Source organism: Cygnus olor, chromosome 13, assembly GCF_009769625.2.
Source record: "Cygnus olor isolate bCygOlo1 chromosome 13, bCygOlo1.pri.v2, whole genome shotgun sequence".
Taxonomy (NCBI): Eukaryota; Metazoa; Chordata; class Aves; order Anseriformes; family Anatidae; genus Cygnus; species Cygnus olor.
This window is the reverse complement of record NC_049181.1, coordinates 4,984,365-5,007,594: the sequence shown is the minus strand read 5'-3', so window position 1 is coordinate 5,007,594 and position 23,230 is coordinate 4,984,365. Positions and strand designations below refer to the sequence as shown.

Here is a 23,230-nt window from a genome sequence, read left to right as displayed (position 1 = left end):
GAAACCACATTTACTTTGCTAAACAGATTTCCATTTGTGTAAATAAGAATTACAGACAGATAAAAATTTTAAAAGGATACATTACCAAGATTTCCATTTATAAGCAGCCATTCAAGCTTTTTTTTTTTTTCTCTCTCCACTTTAGCTATAAACCTGATAATGTAATTTGAAAGTTCTGACATGTACGTTCTTTGAAACAGGGACTTACAACTGATAAGGAAATCTCACTAATTTTACTGTTCTTTTTATAATGGATCCTTTTTAAATTACCACACCTCAATTAAAAGGAGAAAGCCTTACTTGAGAAAGGAAGTGGGGCACTAGATGCCTCAATTATATTTTTGTTATATATTCCAGCCTCCTCATATTCTTATCAATCCGTTCTAATTTTTATCCTGGTTGAACAACTTCTGGTGCACGTGTGCTGGTTGGCCAGCCAGTTGGCAAAGATTAAACATATTTTCTTGTCTCAGCTGTCAGCAGGTCAAACAGTGGCTATGGAGGCAGTGCTTGGCCAAGTGGGCATATAAGTCTCTTTTGTAGACTTGTTAGAAATATGTAGCTAGATTCCAACATCATGCCCCAGCCCTATTCCTCTGCTCAGCTAAACTAGATTGTGATCCCAAAGATCACTGACTGCCAACTGTGCTAGTGCCAACTGGAGCCTTTATCTCCACCTCTACTGTGCTCCTTACCTCTCTTTGTCAGGACCAAGGAAGTACTGAGGAGCAAGAGGAATTGTAGTCTTTATTCAGACCAGTGTTTAAATAAGGTTCAGTAATTGCATAGTAGAGATTACCTGCTACAGATTTAAAATAAACATTGAAAGGCCGCTCATTCAAGCCACACTGTCCATTCTATGACTACATAAGCAAGATGTGTAGAAAAATAAGATTTGACCGAAGTGAATAGCGTACAGTATATGCAAAATACACCAAATTGAGATTACACAAGAAGTCTTGATTCTTATTTTACTCTCTTCTGAATATTTGGCTTTAAAACCTTAACAGACTCTACATGTAAATCATGGCCATTACCGACAACAATCATATAATTCAGGCTTAATATGGCTATACATCATTCTGTCTTTGTTAAATGAATAAGTACTTAATGAAAAGCCAAGCAAAACAACTTTTACAATAAGTCAAAATGTAACATTTGTCAGTTAGATATTTAAAAGCACACTGGAAGAAGGGCATCTGACTCAGCAGATAATTTATCTACGATTCTATCAACACACCATGTCATTTATGGAACTATTCAGTTAGTAAAATAACAACATGCAGTGCAAAGGTGTCATTGGTTCAGACTGACACATTTTCCTTCTCCTGCCTTACATTACTTATGTCAACTATATTAATGCAAGACTTCAAGTTCTTCAATGGAAATTTTGTATAGCTAGTAACCAACTCATAGATTTAAGCTAGCATAAAATACCATGGCATAGCAAGTTTTATGTGGATGTGAACAGTTCTCACAATAAAGAATGCTTTGGCCTCGACTTTGGTTTCAATGATAGAGGGTTATCACTGACAGGAGACACTAGAATCCATGTAACAGCAATACAAAATCCTAGGAAGTAGCAGAGTTATATACAATTTATATGTGCCATATAATTTCTAGATCCTCTGGTTTGTTTCATGCAGCTTTGGGGAAATATTAGAGGATAAAACCACTCTGTCAACAGCTGGTGTTAGATATCACAGTGATGGGTGCATGATGCAAACCTACAAATGGAGATATATAGTCTTTACTCTCACTGGAGAGACACCAAGAAGAAGTTTCTGCAAGACAAAAGAACTAAATTTGAACTTCAGTACAGAATTGCATCTAAATATGTGCAACTCTTGGAACAGAGAATAATACTATGAAATAAGTTTTTCCTATTACCAGAGACTTCCTTATCCACATGATCCACAAGGAACAGGATCTGAGCCTCCAGGAAAAGCATAGGGTTTTTTTATATTTTTAACATGTAGCCATGAATTAACCATAGTATGTTTCTCAATGTATAGTTAGAATACTCCAAGATCTTCTTTAAAAGTTAATATTCCACTGTATTAACAGTGTATTTAATCACTCCCAGTGGCATTCTGTCTGTACAGCATATTCATTATTCTATCTTACGCACTCTAGTTTATTGTAGCAAAAGAGTCATTATTAAACATATAAGAACTTGTGTCACTGTTACAACAGCAGCATCAGTATAAAGCCCTTCAATATTCTTACCAGTAAGACCTTGAAAAAATGACTGGTGTGGATTTGATAATCTTGATCATGTAGTCCCAGTCTGAAGCCTGCATACTTTTCTCAGTATTACTGACAGAACAGTGCTATTTCCCTAACACACACTGGCAAAATATACAGAAAATTCATTTACAAGATCATCTGAATTTTATGGACAATGTAAATTAGACAGTTTGTGAAGATGTGACCATGTCACACCAGGGGGAGAGTCCAGAATAATCTGTAAGTATTTTTTTCCTGAGCAATGAATGAGATTAAGTATGCTGTTGGGCCTAGAGTTTGTAAGACAAACACAGCTCAGTAGATCCCAGAAAACCCCAGTCTTAGCTTTCCTGATTCAACACAGTTGGCTTGAATCTGGAAGCTTGTGTCATTAGCGATAAGGTAAAGGCCGTTTCTCCATCCACACATTCAGCTGGAGAGTGTCCATTGGGCCCTGACAACAGAAAAGTAGGCATATCCTCTGTCCATCAGCCCATTACATCTGAGGTGAAACCTGATTATGATGGTGATGAATCAGACAAAATTTTCTTGCACTTATGAATCAGCCTTACGACATCTGATGCTGAAGATGGTATGATCAACATCCTTCAATACCTAGATTGCAAATAGAGATTTCTGTTCAAATTGCAGACTTCATACATACATCCCATGACAGTAAAGACCAGACTAGAAATAGAAAACTCTGAAGTGAGTTTTCCAGCGTGATACAGCTATAAAAAAAGGGATCACCAGGTCCTCCAACTAAAGAGATGGATGACAAAAAATGGAACACAAAAAATTATCTATATGTCTACATAGTCAAGCAGAGTTAATGTTACCTTTATCCTCAAAGGTCTTAGTAGTGCTGTGCTACTAGACAGGATTGAAAACATATTTCATAAAATGTGTGATTTGCTTGGTACAGTATCATCATATGATACTGTATGCATGAAAGGCATTATTGGTACTATTTAAGGATCATTGAGCCTTTGCACATCTCAGACAGAAATGATGCATGTTTGCAATCCATTTCTGTAGTTGTTTTATGAAGTGTAATAGTGGCTAGGGAACTGAAAGAATACAAATGAGACATTATCATTTGATCTGCAGCATTTCCTTAAAATTCCAAATCTTGCTACAGGAGCTCATGCATGCCTTACACTATGATCGTTAGATAATTACTCGTTATAAATGAGCACAGGCTAAAGCCTGACATACTGAGCACCTGTAAGTTTCAATGCTAAAATGGAAATATAATATACTTCAAAACAATTTTTACTGATCAAATGTGCAGAATTTAAATCTAGGAATAGTTTGTTTTTCGGAGGACTGGAAAAATCTGTCTTTGTAGTTCAGAGTGACTAACACAGCCTCAATGTAAAAGGTTATTTGAAACTTACATTAATATATTTCCTCCTTTCACACTTACTAAACACAGACTGTTGGACAAAATGGTCTATAGGAGACTGCATGTTAACTAGATCTTCCTTTGGTTTGGTATCATACCTGTGAGTAATGTGTAAAATAATTACCAGCATGTGATATCTGCTGGATGCTTTGAAAACTACCCTGATAGTTTCACTTTAGTTTCCAGTGGGAAACCGCTCATCTTTCAAGAGCCCATGACAGTAAGTTTGTAATACATTCAAAGGTCTGAAGTCAAAGTACGTTAATGTTCATTGGATATAGTCTACGATCAGTGTTCAGCTGATTGATCACTGTTGAACAACAGTGCTGAACACAGTTGTGTTACAGATGAGCAATTCCATCTTGTTTGTCAGTTAGTCACAGCCCTAACCTCTCACATCAAATAGTTTCAACTTCTCAAATTACCAAGGAATTTGAAAAAGGAAATCTACAGAAGGAGTCATTGCTAAAGGTTTGGTTATACACAAGTATGCATGTACTTCAAATTCATAACATGCTATGGTTGCTGAAGGCAAAGCAACAAGGATACTACAATCTTTTAAACTAATATTAGAGAATCATCTAAAAGTATCTGTCTAACAAAGAACACATATACTCTTTTGTGTGCTAACAAAACTTTTCTTCTGTTCTATCTCCTCCTACTAATATAGCCAGTTTTTAGATGTGGTTATATGTTAGCAATGGTCTTTTGTCTATTTCCTTTGCTACTGGAAAAAATAAGTAATCTCCTCCACCACTCCAAACCACTTTGTGACTAATTTATTTGCATTTATTCATAGAAGCTGTCATTTCTGCAGATATACCACTTATTTATTCCTTCCGCTTCATAATGAAGTTTGGCCTTGGTTGTACCTGTTACACTGGTGAACTGAGTTTCCTAACTTACGTCTTAGCATTTGTAATTGCGTAGTACTGGTAATGATTTATGGATTGATAGTTCTTGTCATTAACCACTATTCAGAATTTCATTGTATTTAGCGCCAAAAAGCATCTGTCCCAAAGGTCTGTGTCATATATAACTTCTTTTCTGATGCAACTGTTGAAGCCCAATATTAAACCAGAAAATTCATCCTTCAAAAGTCTAAATAGAACACAAAAGGCAGAGCAGGAATAACTGGAATCACACCTATACCAGAGACCTACTTGGTGATAGATAATTATTTAGATAAAATATTCACAAAAGGTCCTGGAGGGCAAACCAGGGCCTTGCTGAAAGGTAATTAGATATGACTGAGGAAAAGTGTATTACAGTCCCATCATTTGATGCTGAACAGGTGAAAAAGCTGAAGCATACAAAAAAAGAAAAAAGAAAAGCTGTACTGTCTCACAGAACTGTTCTGTCCAACTTTTCAGATTTTTATTTTCTTCTCAGTCATTCATCTGTCTGTTCTATAAAATCAAGTCTGCAAATTACCCAGTTCAGTCAGGGTTGCACATCTTTTTCCAGACAAATCGAGTACAATCAATGTAACATTACTTTTACATATTATATATTTTACACGTGAAGCTAGAATTATTTTCACACCAAATAAACCAGAAGGTCTTCTAGTTCAAGATTCTCAAACAGCAATTTAGAAATAGATTTTGCAACTGATATGTTTTCTGCAGTGAACAGACACAACAGCAATAAATGCAAGTTCCATCAAGGATGCTCAAGCAAGCTCTCATATTCTTAAAAACTCTGCAAGAAAAGTGGCATCCCACTTTTTAACTGAAGTTCTCCTCCAGAAAAAGGAATTTGTGGAAACAGAACTACAAAGTTGGGTAAAAATCTGAAATCTTACTGATTTTAGAATGAAGTATGCTAAACACAATGCTGTGTTTTCTTACTGATAGCTTCACATACTTATCCTCTCAGACTGGGTTAATTTTTCCATTTCTCCCTTCAGTACTTGAAATTATTCCTTGTACAGTATCAAGAGTCAGAAAGATTGTGAACAATCCAAAGGTAAGCTCTGGGTGGACATATGACTCACACAGCCCTCAAGGAGAATTTAGCATGTTTTCCTACTTGTCATACATTAAAAATGGTCAAGTAAAGCCTTAGCAATCAATATAAGTTGCTGAGGCTGGCTTACAGCTATTAAAAGCACACTAATGTCTTGAAAAAATGTAACATTTGCATGATGAAAAACAGTAAGAACAGCACAACACAACTTTTACACCTTTTACAGGAAACTTACAAGTGGAGATCATAGATCCTATAAAAATTTAAGCTAAAATATATTGCCACTAATATTAATGGTCATATTTATTATCATTAATAATGGTTAACATTAATAGTGTGGTTGATTAAAATTAAGTAAAAATATATTATTGGATTTAATGCTAGATAGTACAGACTTGAAAGAAGTTTATATGTAGATTTGTATGGAGTACACTTGTACATTTTGTCAGCAGTAAGCTGAAAGGCTTTTCTGTTTTATACAGAAATTATCACTTAGATATGTATAAAATAGGCTTATTATTATTTTAAAATATAGTAAACCTTAATCTAAATAGGTTTGTAGCAAATATCATTAACAATCTCAAGAATGCAGAAAAAAAAAAAAAGGAATATTTTGGCCACCAATATTTTATTCTTAAAGATGGTTGACTTCAGTAATGTTTGGCTCCAGTAAAATTTCAGTTGTGCAAAAATACTGTTTTCTATAGCTGGAAAAGATAGACTTCTGGGCTTCCATTACAAACTAGAATAACCTTTTATTTCGTGTTAGATGAGTGTGGGTTCATGCACTTGCACAGTGCTGCAGCATAAACATGCCTCACAATTAACAATTTTTTATTTTCCCTCCAGAAAGAACTTGATCGCATGCTAAGCAGGAAAGTACTGTGTTTATGAAAAAGGATTGTTTCATAGCAGAAATGCAACAGAAGCTGAGACAACACACATAATGTTCTATGTTCAAACACGTTTTTGAATTACCACTGATACTGAAGTATTAAAAAAAGTCTGTAAAGAGATTACTGTTAAAATATACAGTTGATCATATTTATATTTTTATTACCAAGGACATCTGAATAAAGATAGCATATTTTTACTGGAATCATCTTCTACTGCTGGAAAAAGAAACCTGTATTAAAATATGTCCCTCCACAAGTATCTATACATGCAAAAAGATGATGATAATTTGAGTAGAGTACATATGGAGCAAACACCTGAGAAGCAGGTGTTTTGCCCCCATGCAAGTATTTTTACAATGGAATACAAATATGTCTTATTTAGAAATATACACACTGACATTAGATTTAAAAAATCTGTTTAAGATACATTTCCAGCTTTTTCTCCCCCCCCCCTTTTTTAAAAACAAAACAAAACAACAAAAAACCCATCACTTTCTTCCTTTATAGCAGCTTAAGTTGAAGGAGAAATGCAGTCTTTAATCTTGAGATACCTGTTCCTTTTGGTTTGTGTCATAACCTTATTATTTAACAGCAGTTCTTTGTATTTAACATTTTACCTCAGCATGCAACACAGTTATGGATCAGAGTACATCTGCTAGTGGGGAAAAGAACTGTGACTGTGAATTAGAAATACAGGCTGACTGGGTCACTGTTTCCATTCCAGCTTCTGGATCAGAAAAGTCTCTCTGTGAACTCCCCTATCCTTATTTCTAAAGATAAGCACCTCTGTGCTTATTTTAAAATTGTGCATTAATAGCCAAAGAACAGTTAGTGCAGGATGTTCAGGATGTTAGACACAGTTTCTGTCATTCACAGTAAGTACTTAGATACATTTGCAGTATGTGCTTAGAGCGTGATCAATTTTTCAAGCATAAATGAAACACAATACTGTACTATATATTCTGAAGCTTTACCTGTGTTGCAGGTAAGAAACTACTTGTTCGTCTTCCAGTGCAGGAAGCTGTCTCGATCTGGTTTCCAAATTCACAGATTGGACCATCTGTAATTCAGCTTGCCAATCATTTGGCTAAAAAGCCAAGATCTTTTCTGACATACAGTCTATACTAACCAAATAACCTAGAAAACTACTTAGGTAATGCCAGTTCCAGTTGAATAATACAGTGGATAATCTGTGTCTACATGTCAGTGGTAATCACACGCTCTGTCTGCAATGCTGCCAGTGTGCAAAGCACCGGACTGGGGCAAGCAAACACCTCAGGCTGCACTTCTGGCACTTCCATTGTGAAATGGGGCAATGACTGTTAAGATCACCTTGAAAAATAATTAAAAAAAAAATCAAACTGATAGCAAGAACATTATAATGATACTATTATTTTGTGTCAGCATTTCTTTAAAAGATTCTCAAGGAATATTAAGATGATGGTGGTGTGGTTGCTAGCATTAAAATACACTGCAACCACAGCTTGGTGGTACAGAGAAAAGTGTTATGAGAATAATTGCAGCTCTATCGGAGGGTTAAACACTTGTTTTTTATTTTTGTGGTTATGAAACAAGAACAAACAAAACCCACATTTCACAGACTTGTTAAACTAAAGTCTTAAAGAAAATGAGCAGCTACCGTTTCTTTTAAATTCATTCTGGAATTGTTACTGGGTAAGGCATTCTGATTCCACTGTGCAGCACAGCTGTTTATCAGATTCCTGTTCTTTACTTCTTGACTTTTGACTATGATTATGTATAGGGTTTTCTTCAGCCTGTAAAGCACTTTTTAACAAAAAATATTAATGTACCCCTATACATATCATCTTCTCTCCTTATTCAGCAAGGATAGTTATACAAAACAGAAAACATCTGCTTAACTGTAGTATAATTTCTCTTGAATTTACTAGATTAGAAATAGATGGGAGAGGTTAATGATGAATGCACAAAGGAGAACAGAGTTTCTTCAACTATGTTTCAAAGGCAAAACAAAACCTAAAAATCATTATTTACAAAAAATAAAAAATAAAATAAAAAAGGAATTATGAGGTAAATTTTATAATCAGTAAAGATCTCTTAATATTAATATATTAAATTCTGTAATTCCTATAATAATTTACTCCTAACCCGGGAGCTAGAATAAGTTCAGAGCATTTTCTTGTTTAATTTGCTCCCAAATATCTTGTCTTTCTTGGGATTTGTGGCAGTATTGTCTATCAGAGTGGTTGATTTTTATGTTGGTGCACTCAATTATCAAGATGTGGACAGTTGTCTCCTTGGCAATTTTAATCATGTTGTAATGTGAATCTCTCTTTTCCTCTCTTTGCTTTCAACTGCTTCAGCTCTGTGAGAAGGGCTCTGATTGCAAGATGCCTGTCACAGCATGTCTTCTATATGAAACAAACACTACTCTGAAATGCTCCTTAAAGGCCTCACTGGATATGTCTCATCTTAGCTCAAAGACAGAAAATCTCCTGCTGCTTGCAGTGAGATTTAGTGAGTCAGCTTTCTTGTTACAAAGGCTGGCAGTTTCAAATAAACCAACTGTACTCATTAAATTTATCTAGCAGTTAAGTATTAATGTTAGAGCCCTACTAACTATTATATTAGCTGATATCAGTAGCAAAGTAAGTCATAGTAACGTCACAGCTCTTTCCTTGATCCTTTCTTCTATTGTGCCAGTTATAGGATTACAGAGACAATAACTTTCTGAAGCTGTGACACAAATTTGTCAACTTGCTCCATTTTGACACAAATTAAGGGCCAGGAGTCATACAATGATCCAGGCACAAACTCCCTCCACAGAAATACTTCACTGCATTAAAAAATCAGAAGAGTCCAGGAAAAAAAGAAAGAGAGGGAGGAAGGGAGGAAAGGAGGGAGGGAGAATTGTCCTTTTCCAGCTCCAGAATAATTCACAGCATTGTACTTTTGAAATCTTTCTGTAACTTAGCAGAGGTGAACAAAAATATAAGAACAAATTGAAGAGAAAGTACCTTCGCATTTTGCCAAAATCTACATATCTTGCAATCATGAATCCTCAAATGGAAAACTGGATATTTCAATATCCAAGCTGATTATTTAGCCTTTCGTATTCTTTAGAACATATAAATCATAATTTCATTGACTCAACTCCTAAGTATCATACAACTCAGACCCCACACACAGACATAACCAAATGCTATTCCATTCATTGGACATAGCAATGAATGGTGAAGGAACTGTGTTATTTGCAGATCTTCTTGAGCATGGATTTTTTCACAATACTGTGAATACATTCCAGTATGGGAGTAGGTCAGAGTAACAACATGCTGACTTGTAATGGGGCCTATGGAAAGAGCTGTTTATGATCTTCCCAAAAAGCAGAAGTAAGTAGCTAATTTTAGAGACAGGTGTTTTAGCGCTCCGCCCCCAGCAGAATCTGTAATCAGTGATATTTGACCCCCAGGGGGAAAATTAGCATATGAATAAAGAGCTTTAATATCAGTTGTATTATGATAAAAACAGGTTTTGCTTTTATAGTTTTCAAAGTGCTTTCTCTCACCTTTCCTATTTCCTCCTATTGCCACTGTTTTTCTTCCCATGTATTGCTACCGAGTGGCAGAGGTTTTCTTTCATTTTCTGAAAAGTTCTTTGGTGTATGATTGGTATGTGACAAGTAAAACCTTCGTAAGGGAAATGCTTGCTTTCTGTTAAAGTATTAGGTGAGGGCTAGACTTTATAACGTCTCATCCCAAAGAGGACTCATCTTCTGGGACACTGGTTTTGGAACATCAGTCAAGATAACCAGACGCAAAAAAACAGCTATTGAAATAGTGCCACTGTTCTTCTTGATATGTCAAGGAAACAATTGTTCTGGATGAGAGGAATTCAAGTACAATAGACCATACAGAATTAGCTGGCCAGGTCCTTATCCCAGAAACAGCATTTTAGCATTTTAGTTGTTGCTTCTGATTGTTACCTAGAGAAAAATTTATTTTGAAGCACTAAGGCTTTAAGTAGAACTTTAAAAAGTATCTGGAGAAGCATTGCAGCAATGCTGCTTGAGAGTAGGACATGTCAGAAAAATATTTTTTTCTTTAAAAATCAAAAAGAAGAAAAAAGGGAATGTCTGTGAACTCCTGTTCCATCTCACTATCTCATCTAAGCCAAGCTGTTTAGGCTGCAACAGTGATGATCACAGACACAAGTAACACAAATAACACAAAAACATTGTTTAAATACCATCAGCAAAATAGTGTTACTAAAATGCACAGGTGCAGGCGACATTTGCCAGCTACTTTTAAAAGTAAAGTTAAACTAACTTCCTACTGCAAGAACCTAAGAGAAATGGCTGATCTGGCAGTCGGGTGACTCTACATATTAAGCCAGCACAATGCTAGCCTACCACAGTACTTCACAGCACCATCAGCACATGTTCTGACATCTCATCCACATAAGGCTCCTGCCTTTTCAAAGCATAATGAGTTACCCAATTCACAGAATTCCTAGCAGTGTGATTGAATTTAGGGAATCCAATACAAGGCAAGCTAACTACCTATTTTTACAGGATGAAATGAAAACAAAAAGACTTGATATGCACTCGGAAACATTGCTAATACAGCATGTTATTTGTATAGATCAGCGTCTCATATATTATAAAAGTATTAGTGATCACTTCTACTGCAATTGTACTAGAAGCATAACACAAGTATAACAGCTGCATTGTGCTTGGAGCCACGCAAAACATAGCAGACGTGCTGTGTGTAATCCAGGGAGTTCAATTTAAACCAAAACATGAAAATGGATATGTACAAATAACCAAGATAGCATGCGAGCAGGAAGAAAATTATGAAAGGAACACATGATGATGGATAGTTCAATATTAGATCCTATTTCCAATCACAATTCCACTTGTGATTGGAATTTCCACAATTACAAGAAAAACATCAGATTAAAGGATGTTCATCCAGGACCACATCTCTACACAAACAAGGACTACAATCACTAGATGTGTTGAGTTGATCAAGTTTGTTTCAGCAAATGTTGTGACTTTAAGAGCACTGACAATTGGGAATATTCTTTGTTCAATTCTTCCTTTTAACTTCTAAGACACACTGGTAGCTGTAGACAGTCATTAAATATATATGTCTTGATATATTTTTCATTAATCACAGTGAAATCAGGTAATGAATTAAGACACTTCAAACACAATTATAAACATGCAATTTTTCACATGGCTTAAGTCATCTAAAATACCAAAAAAAAAGAAAAGAAAAGAAAAAAGGAGCCTTTTCTATATTTCTACCTTTAAAACAAGAACTAAATACTAACAAATGTCTTAGTATTTCATATATTCAAAAGTTCCTCGTGGTGCCACTGATTATCTTAACTTGAAAAAAGAAAGGAAAGCTAACTGACTCATCTTTTCTTAAAAATAAGAAACAAGTGAAAGTACGAGACAAAGTAAGACATGAGGTGAATTGCCTCATGGCTCAGAAGTAAGAGAAACACAAATGTCATACGAACATTATTTTACTGTGTGGGTGGCCCAGTAAAAATTGGAAGTAAAGACAAGCTTATTGTCAAGAGAAGGCCACTTCTTCCCTCTGATGGAGTACTCGCTCGAGCTGGGTGACTTGGCAGCCCCCGTGACAGCTGCTTTCGCTTGGCACTTGTGCCAGGTCTTCACACTTGTCATTTTCAAACACTGTGGACAAGATAAGGGATTGATTTGCTCACAGAGGTCTGCTTCTTCTTGATAAAGTTCTATCTCATCCATAACTAGATTTAAGATAGGTAGGATACACTCATCTTCAAAGCTGTCACTAGAAGGGAACTCTATCAATGACTTCAGCTTTCATATATTACAGATAAACTTTCCGTTTTAATCTGTGCCCTTTGTGACTTTTCAAGCTATCATAACCATCATACCCCTAACATGTTCCCAGATTCAGGGTGCTCCAAATTGGATTCTATTTACCCAGCCAAACTTCAGGGCCTCTATTTACTGCAAATGTGACAGCAAGTCAGATATAAAAGGAGTCTGAAAAAGTATAGGAAAGAAATTTGTTCTCTCTCCACCTCTGCCCTGCCAGGCTGCTTGCCATAGTGATATATTTTAAAACTTTGATAAACCTCAAACAGAAAAAATAGGATTATCCATTACCATGTCAGCTTAAGTGATAACATAAATATATATCACAGAACATCTGCCACTAAATCACTGTTTATAGATGTCAGATCTCATTTATTATTAAAAAACAAACAAAAAAACACCACCACAAAAAAAACACTTTAAAGCCTTTCTTATTATTTCACAAGAAATGACTGATTTCTAAACTGTAAGGTGGAGCTATTCTTTCTAATCTTTCTATGCAGAGTAACTTCTGTCATAAACCTCAGTCAAGAATAACATTAGATGGAATTCACAAACACAGTATTACTGTTTGCCTGAATTACTTCATCCCAGCATGTAGTCTAGAAGATACAACAGAGTGCTGGGGAGGCCATAAAGAGAACAGCTGCAACATAGAAAATTTCCCCATTGATTCTGTGTGAAAGAAAATGATGTATCTAGGAAAATGTGCCTTTATCTTCCTTATCCTCAAAAATCAGAAAATGTACATCAAGGCTTTATGTATATCAGACTATAGTCTGATACCAATAAGAAAACATCAAAAACTATTTTATATAAAATATTTTATAGAGTGCTCCTTATTTACAAGAAGGAAAAGATTTTTAAAATCAGAGTTATAACAATTATAGTGATGTCCTCTTCAGTATGTGACTGTTAGGGTCAGCTGAGATCCAGCATCTTTTTGTTTTTGTATTTTTTCATTTCATTCACTTTGTCCATTTTTTTCCCCTTTGTGTCAGCTGCTTTAACGATACTTAAGTCAGGCACTCAGGGATCAAATTACCAAATTATGGAATTGTTTCTGAATATGCAATCTGTACCTCTTCGGTACAAGTAAAAATCCACTTGCAAAAGCTAGTCATCGGCATCATTGTAAATTCACCTCTCCAATCTGACCTCTTCCCCACTCTCCAATCTCCAGTTATCAAGAATCTAAAGAATAATGGTTTGTTTTATAGGAGCCTTGCTTCATTGCATGTACTTATGACTAGTCAGTAATTTTATTTTATAAACAGATAGCTAAAACATCAGGAAAACCCACACTCTTGTCAGCCTCAACTGACGTTCCATACCCTTGTACATAAGCCGAAAAGTTGTAAAGTTGCCATTCTAAAGGAGACATACTTTAAAACGCAGCACACCCTGATTTTGATTTCTGACCATTCCCCATCCTTTAAGTCAAATGGCCACTCAGGGTTTGCCCTCATGGTTTATATACATGCGATTCATGCTAGCGCTCTCAGAAGGTCATCAGAAAAGTGGGCATTTTACAGAGTGGTACAGTACTATAGTCAGCCTTTACATTCTCTCACCTACATACAAGCTAATTTGATTAAAAGGTAGAAGATCAATCAAACTCTGTTGCCTCAGAAAGATTAATTACCTCAGCACTTTCAGAATTAATAATTAGTGCACAGCCATGGGGATAGAAAAAACCAATACAGTAGAAGTAGAGGCACCCAATGGGCAGATGTGCTACACTGGGATCTATTCTAGCTCAAGATTTATTACCTTTAATTAATGACAGTGTCTTCCTATTTTTCTCAAATTAGACCTAACTGCTATAGTATGTTTACAATTCAGCAATGACAGAATTAAAATATTACTGCTACATTTCAGCCTTAATGTGGAACTAAAAGCACACAAGAAGAGAACGAAAAAATCGAAAACATAAATAAATAAATAAATAAGTAATCACATCGTCTGGCAATCACACCTAGGCCCAGTATCTGGACAGGGAACAAGATACTCAAAATGCTGTAATTTTATTTTTTCTTGTGCCCCAGCATGAGGTCTGAAGTCCAGCTGCCAGAGCAGTGTTATTGATGATGTTTAAAGAGTATATTTCAGCAACTGCAGAGTTTCCGATTATCAGACAAGTCAGCATGGTCAAAAATGCAGCCATTTTCTCCAGGGAGAGAGAGAGCTTCCTATCATTGGCTGTCTTTCGACAGTGTGCAGCATTGACTCTTTCTTCTTCACAATGACATCAATGAGATTTATAGGATCCTGGATGTTACTTAGGCAAACTTCCCCCAGTGCCTGCGAATGCCAAGGCCACCAGCTTGGCTCCATCGGCGCATGCAGTCAGCAGCAGCAAGGCAAAGCCTCTCAGCCAGGCAATGCCGCGTGGGCACCTGGTGCTGGGGCTGGAAGCAGGGGGGTAACACTGTACTGAGACTCAGCAAGCTCGCACCGGCAGCTTTTGTACCGTGAACATAGAAAGGTGACTTCCTGGATCACAGGGTACATTTGCTGCTATTACAGTGGGCATTCTGTTTGCCCCCTCAAAAATTTATCAGGCTTCTGTTTAAATGAAGTTAGTATTCTCATTCCCTGCTTCTCTACATACTGTTCTCAAGTTTGAAATCTCAGAATTTCTGGTCTCTGCTGGTTTATAGACGACCTATTCATTTGTCCATGAAGCAACTTGGTACTTCATCTCAGCCACCAGAATCTCTCTTCCCTTATTCTTTCGTATTACTTGAAAGCAGTTTGAGTCCCCAGTCAGCCTTTAACTTGCAATTTAAAAAAGCCAATATTAATTCTTATTTCTGTGTATAGGCATTCTATTCCCTTGTTATTAATAATATTTCTTTACACCTGTTAATCAAGTGAGTTCTCCTCTCTTTAACTTCTGAAGTCAGTTCTGTTTATAATATTCCAGTTGTGGTATCATCATTGCCTTGTGGGTTGTTTTTGTTGTTGTTGTGTGTTTTGTTTTTGCTTTTTTTCCTCTGTACCAGGAGTAAACGAGGATTTTTTCACATCACATTAGGTACTGATGATTTATAGCTTATCTTTGTAATACTCATTTTTTTTTGCTTTATGTCATTTTCTGCTGGTGATTTATATACTAGTTACATACACCAGTTCCTATGAGAAGGACTTGCGACTATTAGATTTCATCCCACTGCTATTACTCCAAATCCTTAGCAAAATCCAATTCTTCTGTCATATACCTCCTTCTCTGTATTTTCAGTGATGCTTGGCTTTGAGATGGCAGAATATTTCATTGACATGTCCCTACTTTTTAATGTCAAACTCATTAACAAAGATAATGAAGGAGATTTTTCATTTCTTGTATTAATGTGTCTTCTCCTTCTTAATTACTAATGCTCAACCTTAATGTCATAATGATAGTTATTAGGTCTTAAATCTATATAGACTAAAACTACATGTGTTCCCCAATATTAAAAAAGTGTCACTGAAATGAGATAATAGAGCTAATCTTGTACCATCCTTGGGAAATATACAACACCCTTTATTCTCTTCTTTTTGCATATCTTAGTTTCTTTCTTGTAAACATTTTCCAGTAGTGAAGCCTGGCCAAAGTGTCATTAGTTATTCAGAAGCACTTTTTTTTTCTTGACACCTTGTCTCTTCGAATTACAGAAAAACAAGGGAAACACTACCGGTTTTGATACTCTGGGAGGAAGAGTATCTCCACTCCTCCACATGAAGGCACTGAACCAACTCTGACTTTTATTTCCATTATCGTCATTCTTCACCAGCCTGTCTTTGCTCCCGTCATCATCCTCCTTTTCAAAAATTAAAGCAAGGTGAAAGTGTTCTTTTATTTTGGGGGAAGAAATTCATGTTACTTTTAATAATCAACAGATGTCATCTTTGCTGCAAACCTCCTTCTTACATGGCTAAATAACCATAGATTAATGGATAATTCTTAAGACTAATTCTCTTGAAGTTCGATAATCATTTAAAGTGAGCACAAGATTTGCCCTAGCTCCTCATTCACTTACTTGCATGTCCACATGTGGGATTGGGGGACTGATCTGCTTAAATATAACTTTTTTTCTGATCCAAGATCAAGTTGAACTAGAGTAATTATTCTATTCAGTTCACCAAATAGCTATACAAATGCTTGTGCTACCACAAGAGAAGGTGCAATTGGGATATACAAACAAGAAGTCAAACACACCTCTGGCAAGACCAGCTTGAAGTGACCATTATGTTAAAGTGCACATCAGTTTGCCTTTTAGCCATCCTCTCCTTAGCTCTACATCTTATGATTTTGAATACAACTTTCTTAAGTTATTAGTCCCTTTTTTGTATATTCTCAATTCATCTTCAGTATCCTTATGGAGAGCCCCCTGTCCTTAAGATGTCAGTTTTGTCCCATTCAAAAGCCTGTAATCTCATTAACTAGCCCTTTAATTTTCAACTAGTTTTGTTTATACTTTCTTTTTGCTTACAATTACCATTATGTAATTGCATATTATTTTATATAAACAACTTCTCTCTTTTTTTTTTCTGTAAACTGCTATCATATATTCCTCTTATTCTGTCCAATTTATTAGCTGAACTGGGTGTCTTATATTCTCCAAATGAAAATAGGAAAAATAGTTTTATTTTTTACAGAATCACAGAATAGTTGAGCACCTAGAGCATTTTTAGAAGAAAAAAATAGCCAGATTGTTTTGATAAGGCTTTAAAAATATGAGAAGTTTGAAATTTTGTCATTAATATGTTACACATTTATCCATTAACCAAGCAAAATTGCAGTTAATATGCACCTTTTACTTCAAACCCTTCTGTCAATATCACTACCACTAAGTGGGCACCATTGATAGACAGTTTGCTGGAGTAGTCTGGCTAAAAGGAATTTGCTAAATTTTGTCTATGGTTGTGGTGTGTTTTGTATTCAAACATAATACAGGGAGGGGAAAGGTGGAATGGTCAAAATCATGGGCACGGGGAGTTATTGAAGCATCCTTGTTAGTTTGAGCAGTTTATTAACAGAGAATATTTTAACACCATACACTTTAGTGCTGTTACTTAAGGACAATGTTCTCTACAAACCTACGTGCATTTCTATATTACTATTGACTTAGTTTTTATTGGCATCTTTTCCTTAGGAAGCACCTACTAGAATGCACATTACTTCTGTATGCTTTGATGAGGAGGCTACAAAATTAAGAGAAGACAAATCATTTTAAATAGTCTATTTCTAATTTTAATTAGTACAGCCAATTAATTTTAAAGGTGTACTTTGCAATTGCTCATAGTTTTTTAACCACTTTATACTTAGAGCAATTCTTACCCTCTTGTTTCAGTCCTATTTTGGATATGAATTTGTAAGGCTTCCTCTCACCAATAGTTCTCAGCTTTGGTTATTTTATTTTATTCCAATACAGGATCTTTTAAGTGCTTTTTAATAAATGCTTTGCTATTGCTAGGAAATGGATAGTTTCCCAAATAAAATCATTTCCAATAGTAGAGAAACAAATAAAACCAAAGAGCTGTATTCAGGAAAAACAAGAGGGAGAAAACACCTCTGAATATATTCCTGTGTGAGGTGGCATCCATAATCTGCATTCATAAACCACTTAATGTCCCAGTATTTTCTGGACATTATGGAAATTGTTTCATCCTAACTGTATCTGTTCTTGGTTGGCAAAGTTGAACTAAATCACCATCAGATGATTAATCAGGCTTAACATTTTAGACAGGTTTCATATTAAGATAGGTCAGATACAAGAGATCTTAAGACAGAATGAAGGCTATGGTTATTCTGCTGTATGAGTTGAGGTATTTACTCATATTATCTGACTGTATATTCTTTTCATACTCTCTGTTTACATTAAAAACATTTTGGTCCATGAAACAAGAATAGAAGTACTTCAAATAGATTATGCCATTCCAAACTAGATTTAGAATCATAGAATATCCCAAGTTAGAAGGGACCCACAAGCATCATCAAGTCCTGGAGCCTCCTGGCTCCACACAGGACCACCCCAAAATTAGAGAGCATTGTCTGAGAGCATTGTCCAAATGCTTCTTGAACAACGGCAGTCTTGGTGCCATGACCACTTCCCAGGGGAGCCTTTTCCAGCGAATCCTTTCAATGAAGAACATTTTCCTGACATCCAGCCTGAACGTCCCATATTGTAGCTTCATGTCATTCCCGTAGCATGTTTTTAAAAACAAACAAACAAAAAAGAACCCTAACAGCATGTTTGTAGTGGAAACTATCAGTTCAGAATGTTTTCCACTATTTCACTGTTGACTAAATTTGCCACACATGTACAGATGAGTGAAATGAACCTCAGTTTGAACACTTTCATAGATCGTTAAAGAAAGTATTTTGGTTGCTTTTACCCAGTAAAAGTTAGTTCATATTTAGCAGTACACTGAACATAAATATGCCGCGGGTCTTCCTTTTCTCTTTTACTTAGATGTATGAAAGCACATCACAGATATCTATTTATATCTACATGTTTTTCTGCCACTAGATGCTGCCATTAATATAAGCATAAAATGCTAAAAAGGACTGCAAACTACACTTTTAATACTGTAGCATCAAGCTATATTGTGTCAATTAAATTGTTTCAAAAGGAAACAAGTTAGAAGGGCAAAGAATCTCCACAAAATGTAAATGCTAATTAAACTGTGATTTCAAGTTTAAAACTGAGCTGTCAGGTAGTTAGACAGGTGATTAAACTTTCTTCAAATTTCACACTTGAAAAGACATCAGGTGCCTGCACAGTGATATGTGTCAATGAGATTCAGATGTTAAAGCTATATTGGTTTTAGGCCAACATTTTAGAAGAGTCATGAGTAATATTTCTCCTACAATTGCAAAAAACGGGTTCAAAAAACACTGGCAAGTCCAAAACCCAAGCCTCTTTTTAAATAGCAAGACAGCATCCACATGCCTGTTCTAATAATTCCCATGCACCATGCCCTCTGTACAAGAGGACCCAAATGCTGATTTTATGTACAACCTGCTCACTTCAGTAAAGCATAAGTAAGAGTTACAAAGACCGAAAGGAGGACGGAGCTGGAAAGCAAATTCAGATCATGTGTATGCATCGAAAAAGCAGCACATACAATATATACTTGATATGTGCTTTCTTTTGGGGTATATATGTAGCCCTTAAAATCTCATTCTGTGAAAAATTCAGCTTGACTGTCTAAAATATTCTTAAGGGTACATTACAGCTTCAAATATATGAACACACACAGAACCAAACCATGAGTTACGTTTTCAACAGAATATTCAAAACTTCTGCTGGTTCTTGCCAGCTGTCTATCAACTCAGAAAAAAATAATAATCTGGAATTACTTCAGGAACCGGTTAACTTTACAAAATTTTAAAAGTCTAAAACTGAGGATCCCCAGTTAATAGTTCAAAAACTAAAAGAAAAACAGAGAGAAGACCTCATCTTTGCACACAAGGCCCTCGGACTCTAGTCTCAAGCAGTACAAGACAAAGACAGCAGCATGGTTTCCAAAAGCCAAGCTGAATTTATTAAAGGCAGCTCTGAGTCAGAGCTAATGCTCTCTGCTGGATGCTGTATTTGCCAGTGCAGAGATGTAACTACCTTCTCACAGAGCTATTTCAACTGCATTGGACTTACTAATTCATTCTTCATGATATAATAAAGCAGCTGAAATACACCTTTTGGGCCAAGTTTTGCCCAGAACAGATGTATTTCCAAATCACTTATTAGGCCTCTAACAAGGCCTTAGAGGTTTCCACACATTCAGGTGTCTTTTTATCAATGGCACAGTTCAATTTAATCCAGATAAAGAGCCCCTGGATAATTAACAGTTGCCTGTACAGTGGAGTTTCTAAGTGGCTATCATGTCAAGGCAGAGAAAGCAAAACTAGTATCTATAGTCCTAGCATGGTCCCGAGCTCACCTTGATTTGCCTGTTTTCAATATCATAAAAAGCCAGTGATAACTGCTGAATTAAGTCATATGACACACTTTCTTGAGATAATTACTACATATCACAGTTGCTCTCAAAAGACAAATCAATAAACCCTTATTTCTAAAGACTGTAGTGTCATCCTGAAGTTCTTTGTGTTACACAAACTAGTGTGCACGTTAATGTTGGATACAGAAACATATAAGAAAGCGTAAACTTCCTAGGAGCAGCATGTATGATTGCTGTGGCAACAGTATTAACCTCATCAGAAAGCTCCCATACATAAAGCACCTCAGACCTATAAAAATACCAGGTAATCCATAAACTCTTTACAGCTCAAGACCGTTTCATTCCCAATGGACATACTTACTCTGCATTTTTAGAAATGTAGGGCTTTTTTTGGCCATATTAAAATCAACATTCAATTATAATCACTGCCTTAAATCATTTAAATATCAGAAAGGGGCTTCTTTTTAATGACCAACACAACCAGAGTTCATCACTTACTGGACTCGGGGTCTGAGTTGCCATCTCCTTCTGTCCGGCTGTTGGGCGATGCTTGCTCATAGTACTCCTCCTGGGGAAAGCCAAGGGGCAGAGGGTGCGATGTACTGGCACCGCTGGTGGGTTCGTGGTCTCCAAGCCCACTGTCACTGCAGCTTTCCTGGGAGCCATCTGGTAGGTGAAATGTGACACGGCGCTGAGGCTACAAGGAAGGAAGAAAATTATATGGTTTCTACTACAGTATCAGTAATTGCTTAATGCAACCAATTTAGGAAATGTATTATTTCAGTTATCTGCTGAAGACACATTATCTACAGTTGTGCACAATTTCAGGCTTTCATGAACAGGCAGCCTGCTTTCAAACCTGCTTCACCTGACAGCACTGCTTTTTTCTACTTTTTAAAAATGTAAGACCTGATGCAAAATGAAAGACACCTCAAACTAAAGAGATTCTGTCAGACTTCACAAGTCTTTGGATGCCTTTTGTATATTGACTTGGAGATTTCAATCACTTTTCGAGGCTCAATTTATTTCACTGCTCAGTTTTATAGTTTTCAAAAGACATTTTCTTTCCTATTAAAAGCTGCTCCACACTTTGGGGCCTAAAAAAATGTGACACACTTCTAATATTGTTGTGTTCTTCCAAGTCAGAGAAGGAACAAACAATAACATGTCTTATGTATTGAAAACAATTTTAATAGATTTTGCACATCCATTAAACTAATGAATTGAAAGTAGATTCCACTACTCTGCTTCAGACATTTCATTACAATCCCTTTGATTTCCATTATAACACAGATCTGTGTCTTAACAGTAAAAGACTGGAAGCTGGGAAGCGAAGGAAAGCTGCCAAAGTATGGCTATTGGCTTGAAGAAAGGGCTAGGTGAATAAAGGACCCGATGCATCAGGCACAGGACAACATTTTCATTATTACTGAAAGGTAAATCTGTCACAGTATTTTTATATATAGGAGCAAAGAAATTAGCAGATCTTCTAGTTGTGTCTTGAAAACATGGGACACAAATGTTAAAAAAAAAAAAAATGAAATGTACTTAGCTTAATATTCAAAATTTCATTTGAAAGGCTATGCAAAACTGTCCAGTTCCAGAATTGCTAGGATTAGTAATGCTGGAGAACCGTGCAATTATGCAAAAAAAACCAGCTCACCTACATATACTTATATTATATATATATATATATATATATATATACACACTGTGTTTATAGTACAGCAGATGTTGTCAGATTTGGTCACTATAGGTGATGGTGTTGAATGCCATTCATTGTATGAAGGGTTTGCTAAAAAGTGAATGAAGTTCATCTATTTTTCAAAATTTCTTCCACTGTGACATTATTATGTATGACCAAAGACAGCTGCTGCACAGTGTGGTACAGCCAAGAAAACGGCAAGATCAACTTTACCTATGTAATTCCTGACAGATGTGAGTCAAAATTGTTCTTAAAAGCTACCAGTAGGAAATTCACTGCTTTTCCAGAAAGTATATTCTAGTGCTTCACCATTACTAATGGATAGGTTTTCTTTTAATGTCTAACCTGACTCTTGTTACAAAATAAATCACTGCTACAGTCCCATCCATCATGGTCTGGTTATCCCCACTCATCTTTGTGGTATTTGCCACTTCGGTCTATTTCAGAATAAGCAGACATTATTTCTGTCTGTCTTCTGTCTTCTGATATTTCTTAGTGCTCTTCCCTGCACACATGCTCTCACATGCTTCTCTGTGCACTACTCAAAATTTGTTACGGAGATTCAGCTGAGATCTTCAAAGCGCGGAGTAGAGCTGAAGGATCATTTCACATCTCCCACAGGTTCTACTACTGCTTTGTCTTTTTCAAGGAATGTTTTCCTTGCCAACCACTATAATGCCAAGCTCCTTTTCCAATGATCTTTTGGGGGCCACCCTTTCTGGTGTGTGCCATTGATAACTGCAGCCTAAGTGCAGCATCTTGCATTTGTTCTGTCTGGTATTCTGTTTTTCCAGATGATTTCTTCTGTTGATCATCAAGTATAATGTGTTTTCCAGTCCTGCTTTCTGAATCAGCTCTGTACATTTACCAGATTTTCAATTATTAGATTCTCCCTCATTTGGCAGTAGTCTAAGAAAAAATTGGATAGATCAAGCCAAGGAATAAGCTGAAGAGCTCTAGAAAAGCAAGTACAGAACTATTCCTCATCACACAGAACGGAAAGGGGCAAGGATATCCGTCCTGGGATTGCAGGAGCAGCCTTAGAGCTCACTGGAAAAAAAAAAAAAATGCAGACAGTGAATAGTTCAGAGCTAAGCCGCAAACCACCACCCCCAGTTTTGGTGTCACCTGAAGAATCTTATTATTTAACCCTACAGCTAGTTGTCTGCAGCTGATCCCACAGCCACAGCAGGGCTCTGTGAAGGGCTGCCCGGGACAGT

At 36.2% G+C, this 23,230-nt stretch overlaps 1 protein-coding gene across 7 annotated transcripts in view; it reads right to left on the bottom strand.

The window, feature by feature from the left end:
• The window catches only part of PCDH11X (protocadherin 11 X-linked), a 488,057-nt gene that overhangs the window by 111,306 nt on the left and 353,521 nt on the right, over positions 1-23,230 (bottom strand). For 5 of the 7 annotated variants that reach the window (XM_040572066.1, XM_040572067.1, XM_040572064.1 and 2 more), the window contains one exon: positions 20,804-21,002. In XM_040572066.1, coding sequence (XP_040428000.1) covers positions 20,804-21,002 — 199 coding nt within the window. Of the gene's footprint in view, positions 1-336; positions 2,845-11,927; positions 12,191-20,803; positions 21,003-23,230 lie in introns of those variants that run through there. The other 2 variants (XM_040572070.1, XM_040572069.1) reach the window with 2 other exon arrangements.